Here is a 9,354-nt window from a genome sequence, read left to right as displayed (position 1 = left end):
CATATTCTCTTCTAAAACGTAATGGGAGAAGCGTTAGTTCTGTTAACCTTTCTTTGTACTCAGCCTTGGGATAATCTAAAATGAATTTAGTTGCCCTTCTCTGGACCCCTTTCAACTTTCTGGATGTTGCGCTTTGAGGTACCACTCCAGAGGGGACTGCAATATTCCAAATCACTACGAACCAAGGCCGAGTACAAAGTCCTGGATACATAATGAGGGGCATTGAAGCCAATGGTGCGTTTTATCATACCAAGTTTTTTATGACACTTTTTAACATAATAATAATAATAATAATAATAACACAGACTTATATAGCGCATCAAGCAAAGGCATCTGTGCGCTTTACAGCAGAAAAGATAAAAACAGGCATACGAAAAAACACTGAAAGAAATTATAAAAGAAACCGGGCTAAAAGGTACATTATAAAGCAATTACAAACTACAGTAAAAACAACCACCTATATACTATATACAAGGCGGCGAAATTCGAATGCATGTGAAACATTAAAAACATGATTAATTATACACAGTTTTAAAAATATGAGTCTTTAAACGAGATTTAAACTGAGATGCAGATTGTGGGGTCCTGAGTAGGAGCGGAAGCTAATTCCATAGCTTTAGCGCAGCCGCCGTAAATCCTCTTCCGTAAGTGACAGTTCTACCAGGAGCTTCTTGGAGGAGATGAAGTGACGAAGAACGCAAAGTTCGATTAGGTTGATACTCCGAAATGAGCTCCGAAATATACACGAGTGCCTGACCGTTCAGGGCTTTATAAATCAGAAGCAGAAGTTTGAAAACAATTCTAGCATGAATTGGCAGCCAGTGTAGCTTGCGCATAACAGGGGTGATGTGGTCACGCTTCCTACTCAATGTGATTACTCTAGCCGTCATGTTCTGAATGCGTTGCAGCTTTTCTTAAAAGTTCTTCATTGGGAAGTCCAAAGAGAACGCTATTGCAGTTGTCCAACCGGGACGAGATGAACGCGTGAACCAGTTTCTCGGCGCTTGCTTGATCAAGGTAGCGACGAATTTTGCCTATTTTCTTGATTGCAAAGGATGCGCTTCTACACACGCTGTTAATGTGACTGCTCATGGAAAGAGATATCAAGTAGGACTCCAAGATCGCGAACTACCTCTGAAGGAGATACTATAGTGTCACCAATGTTGATGTCTACCTTAGAAACGTTCTTGGCAAACCGCGATTTGACATGAAGTAACTCCGTCTTAGAGTCATTTAGCTTGAGTTTGTTATGTGCCATCCAAATACGAATATCTTCAATGCATTCCTCAAGTTTGACCAATGCTTTAACACGATTTGATGGAGTAATAACGACATACAATTGCGTGTCATCAGCGTACGATAGACTGCAGAGGCCATACTTCCTGATAATGTCCTCAATAGGAGCGGAATAGAGTACAAACATTTCAGGGCCAACAACGGAGCCTTGAGGGACGCCCCAATCAAGTCCAGTTGAATCGGAAACCTCACCATGATGATCACACAGTGTTTTCTGTTTTTCAAATAAGACGCAAACCATTCATGAGCTCTCCCTGATATACCGTATCTTGAACGCAGTCTACCAAGCAAAATATCATGATCTACCGTGTCAAATGCCGCGGATAGGTCAAGTAACACGAGGATGGCTTCACCGTGATTATCCACAGCACATAACAAATCATTGGTCACACGAAGTAATGCGGTCTCAACGTTGAAGAACTGTCTATAGGCAGACTGACTGTTGTTGTAGAGGTCATGTTCTTTGATGTACGCTTGGCGTTGACTCATGGCGGCACGCTCAATGCTCAATAACCTTCCCCAGAAAGGGGAGGTTAGATACAGGACGAAAGTTAATTAAATCCTCAATGTCGAGATTTGCCTTTTTGAGCCAATCGGTAACAAGAGCTTCTTTGAGGCTGGCCGGAAAAACCCCCGTTTGAAGAGATGTATTTACAATCAGAGTGATTGACGGCAGCAGTTCAGGTATAGGTACTCTTTAGTCATGACGGCAGGTAGAGGATCAAGGGGCATGATTTCACACGACTTCTTGATAATGTCGAGGACTGCATCACAACTCAGTGGTTGAAAGTGTTCGAAGCTACTTTGGCAAACAATGTCAGTATTAATATCTGTCGTGGGAGTGGATTTAACAACCCTATTATCCCAAGTGATCATCCCAAGTGAAAGATGAGGAAATATCAAGACCAAGATCTTTGATGGAACTAACACGGTCTAGAACGACACCATTCATTTTATAATCATGACGAATTGCATTCCTACGTCTGGTGATTGATATTATCTGGCATTTAGAGGGATGCAAATGGTGATCCCAAGTATTGCTCCAATTAAATACGGTAATGCATCAATATCCCTTTGTAGCATGTGACAATCAGAGACATCAGAGATGTTTTTATAACATTTAGACTCATCTGCAAACAAAGCTAAAGAAGAATTCTGAGCAACACTGGGCATGTCATTAATGTATAAAAGAAAAAGCATAGGTCCCAATATTGATCCTTGGGGCAGCCCTGAAACAACGGGAAGCCAGTCGGAATTAACCCCATCAATAACAACCCTCTGCCTCCTCCCTGTTAAATAAGCGCGAAACCAATTGAGGTCAGAATGAAAGCCAAAAGATTGCAATTTGTGAAGCAATAAGCTATGACAAACACTGTCAACAGCTTTCGAGAAATCAAGATAAATCATGTCAACTTGCCCAGCGTTGTCCAGAGTAGAACTGACTTCATGAAAAACGGATAAAAGCTGTGTCACAGTGGAGCGATCCTTGATAAAACCGTGTTGCAGATGGTATAATGGTCTTTAATTGCGGGGAACACTTGATCAAAAATAGCTCTCTCCATCACTTTTCCACATATACACAATAATGACACAGGTCTGTAATTTTCAGCACGTTGCCTGTCAGATTTTTTTAAAGCAGGAACAACATTGGCTTTCAACCAGGCCTCAGGCATAATACCAGAACTTAAAGATAAGTTGAAAATGTGACACAAAGGAAAAACAATTTCATGAGCGCATTCTTTCAAGACCCTGGGAGATATCCCAGGGCCAATAGCTTTGGAAACATTTAAATTGCACAAAATGTTGAGGACATCACATTTGTTAATATGAATGCTACCCAGTGAATGATGTTGAAAGCCGGTGTATTTTATATGAGTGTTGGGAGTTGGTTGAAGAGAAGCTTTTTCTCTAGCTGTTGTAGCTAGCTGTGATGTTATCCCAGCTAATAACTTTTGGAAGAGATTTGGATTTTGGTTTTGATCTAAAAAATGACCAGTATTCTTGGTGTTATCAACAACACTTTCACCAAGACTATCAATGTACTCATTAAACTTGACAGAGAGCAATTTTTTCAAACGATTACGTAACTTCCGAAAATTGGCCCAGTGGCAAGAGAGATTAGATTTTTTAGCATTTCCTTTTTGTTTTGCAGATGCCGAACGTCTGCGTCAATAGTTTACTAAACCTATCTCGAGATTAATACAAGCAAATTATTTCAAATTTTGCCAAAATCTGAATTTTTATGATTTTTACGATCGTCCGGATGAGCAAATCACTGAATGGGCCTTTAACATTTCGATCGGTGAACGTAGTGATTAAAACCGGGGGATCCCTGGGCATTAGAAATCTTAATTTTCACTCTAGGCATAGTTTTGATGTTGTCTATCCATAGAATAAATTAGCTTCTTCTATTATACCCTTCCGTGTTCCATCTGTATCTCCTTGAAGAGTGTCAATTATAACAACTTGAAAATCACATCTCATTAAGGGATGTGATATGAACTTTTAGACAGTATTTATTGTGGGACATGAGAGCACTTCAGACATATCGAATTGCATTCTGAATACGAAGAATGTCCTTTTTTGATTTTTTTTGAAATTCGTAATGTAATACACATGCATTTTATGGCAAATGATTAGAAATTGATATTTTGATATTTAACAGTATTCGAAATAAACTTTATAAATCTGATAATATGTACTTAAAGTGTATGTAGGTGGGATGAAAAGCCGACGATCAATTGAAAATTTTGACCTTTCGTATTGAAGATATCGTATTGAAGATATAGGCTACCATATCTTCAATATGAAAGGTCAACATTTTCAATTGATCGTCGGGTTTTCCTCCCAGCTACATACATTTTAAGAATATATCATTAGATTTATAAAATTCACTTCGAGGACTAAAATATCAAATTTTAATAATTTGTCATAAATTTGTATTATATCGTAAATTTCAAAAAATGAAAATTATTTGATATCAGAAAGACATTCTTCGTATTCAGAATGCAATTCGATATGTCTGATGTGCTCTTATGTCCCACAAAAAATACTGTAGAAACGCTCAAAACGCTCATTCCAGATCCCGTAAGTGCTTAACATTGTTTTTGCAGTTTAGTGTCAAAATAGTGTGCCATTAATTTTCAGAAACTAAAATAAAATATAGGGATTATTATATACCGCCGTGTCTTTATAGTGCCGGCGTATTTTACTCGTGTGGTTCACAAAAAGGTTCAGTCTATATCAGAATTAGATGAACTAAAATCAAAATGAGTATATGTTTAACTCCCAAAGTATAAATCATTTTCGCAACAGTCGAATCATTACCCCAACGCACAGTCAGACAAAATATTCCTTTGCAGTACGAAATTCATCAATATTATAGATTATGAGATTTTGTCTGGTAAAGAGATATAAGATATTTGTTATTTTCCCGGGGTTTCTTTCAACCACACGGGTTTAAACTTGAATTTATAACTTCACACATGTCATTCCTCTGCTTGGAAAACTTAACATAATTATTTGCATTATTTTTATATTTAACCCCTCGACATCACAGACTGTCGCTAAAACCTTTTCCCATAATGATTATAGGTGGCCAGGACAACAGCAAACATTTGTTCGATATTTTCTTTTCATCTCTTTTATTTATTATGAAATGCATACGTAAATGCCTTCCACTACCTAATAAGAGGGTTTACGGCATTTCACGCCCAAGTGGGCGCCCAAGCAATCTATAATCATAATGGTCCATGACAAGGCTCAAAATGCCAGGTGACACTTGCCCGTTGGTAACTGATTTCCCCGCACTGGGCATGATGTTGTAACACAGATTTTATTTCGCCGGGTGTTCAGTTATAAAGTAAACGTGTCCATTAAAATTCACCTAAAAGCACACTTCTAGAATAACCACAATGCTAACCCGCATTAAACTGTGAGCACGCGTGGGGACGGGTATTTTCACCGCGACAAACTTGGCTTTCCCCGTTCTCCCGGCTTCGTCAGACGGTCAGAAGAACTGTTTGGGCAAACAATACCCTATGTTAGGCAAGTTGCTCCACCATCCACAGTGCATCCGCTCCCCCGAAAACATTCCTGGCACCCGGCATCATTGACAATTCTAGACAACTTCTGACAAAACCAACGGATTCCGGCAATTAAAGAAGATTGCAAGAGTTGTTGATTTGCGTTATAGGTTGAGAAGAGACAAGCTTATCCATTCGTAGCGATTTCCATAGAAAATTTAATATCCCTTCATTCCGAGGATCTGAACAAGGAGGGCCAATCCCCGGGGGCCAATCCCATGTTCATGGCCCCAAAAACCTGTACCAGGGCGCCGATAATTTAAGGTAACATTCATAGTTTTAAGGTAAAATTCATAATCAGGGGACCACCCCCTTGAAAATTCGAAATTCAGCCTGTAATATCATTCAAGTGATTTAAATCATGAGTGCTGGGACAGCTCTCCTGATGACCAAAGGTCAAAACTCATGAACTCACCGTGTCCTGCCTAGTATAGCGCTTCCCCCTGCCCTGACCAGATTTTCCCCTATTATAGACCCCAATCCATCATTTAAAATCTTCCGGATAAGTTCTATCAACAAACGGATTAGTTATACTCAAATCTAATCAAGTAAATCAAACACAATTATATTCCTTGTGTTAAAAAATTAATAATCGATCGCTCGTAATAGATATTATATCGAGCCTTAGTGGCCGGTCACCCACCTTTGTACAATATTTGCAAATTGATGGCAAATTATTAAAAATTCATTTGACATTTAAGGTGGTACTACACCCCCTGATAAATGTTGTGACTAATTTTGCATTTTTCTCAAAAGATAACTACACACTGCTAACAAAAGTTGGGTATATTATACATGTTATAGGGGCAACGAATCCAATTACTTCACTGAAATTTCAGTGATTCAAGACAAGTGGTTCATTACATATAATGTTAAGAAAATAACGAGGTACCTCTTTTCTTATCATAACCAACGTACCGTTTGTCTCGAGTCACCAAAATTCCAGTTTAGCAACTGGATTCCTTGCCCCTATAATATACATAACTTTTGTTACCAGTGTGTTATTATTTTTTGAGAAAAATGCAAAAATAGTCACAAATTTATCAAGGGGTGTAGTATACCACCTCGAGATAAGTGTATGTAGCTGGGATAAACTGAGCCAGCCATGAAAATGTTGACCTTTCGTATGAAGTTTTCAAAATTCTGAGGTCTTTTATGAAACTTCATGCATACCTTATATACAAATCGTCAAAATTGTCATATGATGGTCGGCTTTTTATCCCAGCTTAAACACAATGATACATTTAAAGTATGTATTGAGTATCTTTGCATTAAGGACATATTGTGGACATAATTGTTAGAGTTATTAAGTTTACTTCGAGTATTGTTAATGTCAAAAATGTCAATGTTTAATAATTTGACATAAAATTTGTATTTTATCGCGACTTTCAAAAAATCTCAATTTAATACTAGGCCTAGTAGTTGATATCAGAAGGACATTCCTCGTAATCAGAATGCAATTTGGTGTGTCTGATGTGCTCTTAGTCGTCCCACAAAAAATACTGTAGAAAGGTGGTGCGCGGGGGGAAGGGTGACCGAGCCCTTAAAGTTGTAAATTCTGCTTGAATTGTTTACCTATATTTTTTACTTTGACAGTATAGTAAACATGTCAACCATTGATTTCCCATATTGTTCACGTTACACTCATGTATTCCGTTCCTATTTGTTCAGCGCCTATGTCTATCGATTTAGTTTTGGAGCTCCATAGCACCCAAGGGAGTGTGAAACTGTATATTGGGAGCACTTATTGGCAATCCTTAAGTGAGAGGATCTATTGCGAGTTGTCTGTGTTTACCTTGCTCTTTATTCATCATGGCCTCTTTCAATATTACATGAAAGTGCCACATATTCTCCGAGGTACATATACGTGTTCCAAAATGAGATTAATTCCACGGTGCTGGTCCAAATTGATGCACCCATTGTGAAGGTAAGAAAAATGCTTCCTACTTAAAAATGTCATAGTAGATGAGCATCTTCTAATGTTAATAAGATATCAAACCATATAATGCGTACTATGATTGGCCTTTTAATTGGCATAGGCCTAATGCTTACTCATGCAAATTGAAATATTGTTTATATGCATCACATTTGATTTAAAACAAAATTGAACAAACAAAATGACGTATTTTAATAGACCTTATAGTATAACACGATCAACAGTAAGTGACTATTTTGTTCCGGGACTGAATTATTTGGACTAGTATATAATAGTAATATTACTATGGAACGAAATAACTCATGGAAACTATTAAGTGTGATACGTATATTGTCTTTTAGTCGCTGAAGTAATTTAACACTTAGCTCTAGTTACTAACAAGTAGGCCTAAGTAATAACTTGAAGTACTTTATAAAATAGAAAAAATATAATATTGTCATGCAAGTGCATACAAATATAATTATCGAACTGGTTTTAATCGCGTGATACATACTGCGAATATAAACTGCCAAATTCGTTATCATGGTTATAGCATGGACCGTAGGCCTACTCTCTTATTTAGTATACGTCCATGGTTATAGCATATTGCACACCCAGCTCTGATATAGACCTAATTAATCGATCGTTTAATCAGTAAAAATCACAACAAGTGATTTCACTCATAGAGTCTCTTTTTGATTAATAAAATCATATCCCGCTATTTCAGTTGCCAGTCATGTCAAGACAAACGAAGTTCAATAATCAATCGATTAATTGATCAGTGTTAAATCACAAGGTCGTTATACAGAAGTCCCGGGACAGAAGTTCATTTAGAATTTTAGACTTCTTACATAAGTTGGAAAGTTGCAAAGTCATTGCACTAAAACTGCTTTTGTTTTTCTTGAATTTCCGATTCACAGGACAAAGGTGCACGATTGAAGAAAACTCGGCAACACAAGATTGCGAACTTGAGAAAGTAGGTTGACAACATCAACATGGATAATACAAGTAAATCGAGCACTTGGAGTGAGAAACAGCGACTCAGAGAGGTAAGTTTAAGGCTATTCCGGTTGAAATCCATACAACCCTATGTTAAAAAAAATTGTAATTAAAAATAACAATATTTACCCGCGGTTTTCCTTTAATAACGCACACACACACACTTTTCATAAATCACGTATGATGTATTGTGTGAATAAACGGATATTGTGAAAAGAGAAAGTGGACTTCTTCTTCAAATCTTGTTCACACGCATGCAGTTACACCTTGACGTCACAAACAGCAATAGGATCCTCTACTATTAGTTGATGATGAAATTTAAGTTTTCAGTTTCAAGATACGTTTTATGAAGTTCAACAAATTGAAAACGAATGGTGCATTGCGTCATTGGTCGTGGGTGGGTTGAAAGAGACACACTTGGAATAAAAAAAAAAAAAAAGCAAAATAGTCTGCTTCTAAAAGATTATCCCCTGTCTTGTTTGTAACCCAAAAAAATATTTTTTTATAGGCAGCAGCAGCAGCAGCACTATTACTAGGCCAGTTTTAACCTTTTGTAAAAATGAAGATTTATTTGGTCCTTCTTTGAGCGGGGAAACACCAACAGGAACTAGCCAGTAGTGAAAGATGTCTAGGAATTACGAAAATATCAAAGTGGAAAGAAAAAACAAGACTGATACAATTGATCCAAAAACCAAGAAAAAGCAATCGATTTCTCTTGTTTTAAAGTTTGGAACACAGACTAGACTGCAGGAGGTATGCATTAATTGAGCGGGTTTTTGTGGCTACCTTTTATTATCTTCACAGAGAAATACAACCATTTATTAAATGTTTGGCCAACTTAAGGGATCTAAAATGAGCGTTTATTGCGTTTCGACAGTATTTTTTGTGGGACATGAGAGCACCTCAGACCTATCGAATTGCATTCTGAATACGAAGCATGTCTTTCTGATATCAAATAATTTTCATTTTTGAAAATCACAATATAATACAAATTTTATGACAAATTATAAAAATTTGATATTTTTCAAATTTTTGATATATAACAGTCCTCGAAGTAAA

General features: G+C 37.2%; 2 protein-coding genes across 2 annotated transcripts in view; one reads left to right on the top strand and one right to left on the bottom strand.

The window, feature by feature from the left end:
• Positions 1 to 1,075: 1,075 nt before the first annotated feature.
• Positions 1,076 to 1,537, bottom strand: LOC140154350 (uncharacterized). Its single transcript, XM_072176916.1, has one exon. The coding sequence runs from the start codon at positions 1,535 to 1,537 to the stop codon at positions 1,076 to 1,078; it is 462 nt and encodes a 153-aa protein (XP_072033017.1).
• A 5,608-nt stretch (positions 1,538 to 7,145) lies between these two features.
• The window catches only part of LOC140154348 (uncharacterized), an 11,150-nt gene continuing 8,941 nt past the window's right edge, over positions 7,146 to 9,354 (top strand). The window contains exons 1-2 of the mRNA XM_072176915.1: positions 7,146 to 7,308; positions 8,217 to 8,345. Of these exons, the coding sequence (XP_072033016.1) occupies positions 8,292 to 8,345 (54 nt within the window). The 5' untranslated portion in view covers positions 7,146 to 7,308; positions 8,217 to 8,291. The remainder of the gene's footprint in view (positions 7,309 to 8,216; positions 8,346 to 9,354) is intronic.

This window comes from Amphiura filiformis, chromosome 6 (genome assembly GCF_039555335.1).
Source record: "Amphiura filiformis chromosome 6, Afil_fr2py, whole genome shotgun sequence".
NCBI lineage: Eukaryota > Metazoa > Echinodermata > Ophiuroidea > Amphilepidida > Amphiuridae > Amphiura > Amphiura filiformis.
The sequence above is the reverse complement of the archived record's forward strand: the minus strand, read 5'-3'. Positions and strand labels throughout refer to the sequence as shown.

Excerpts from the sequence above, each read along its gene's own strand:
- LOC140154350 (XM_072176916.1), bottom strand. The coding sequence starts at position 1,537 with ATGGTTTGCGTCTTATTTGAAAAACAGAAAACACTGTGTGATCATCAT.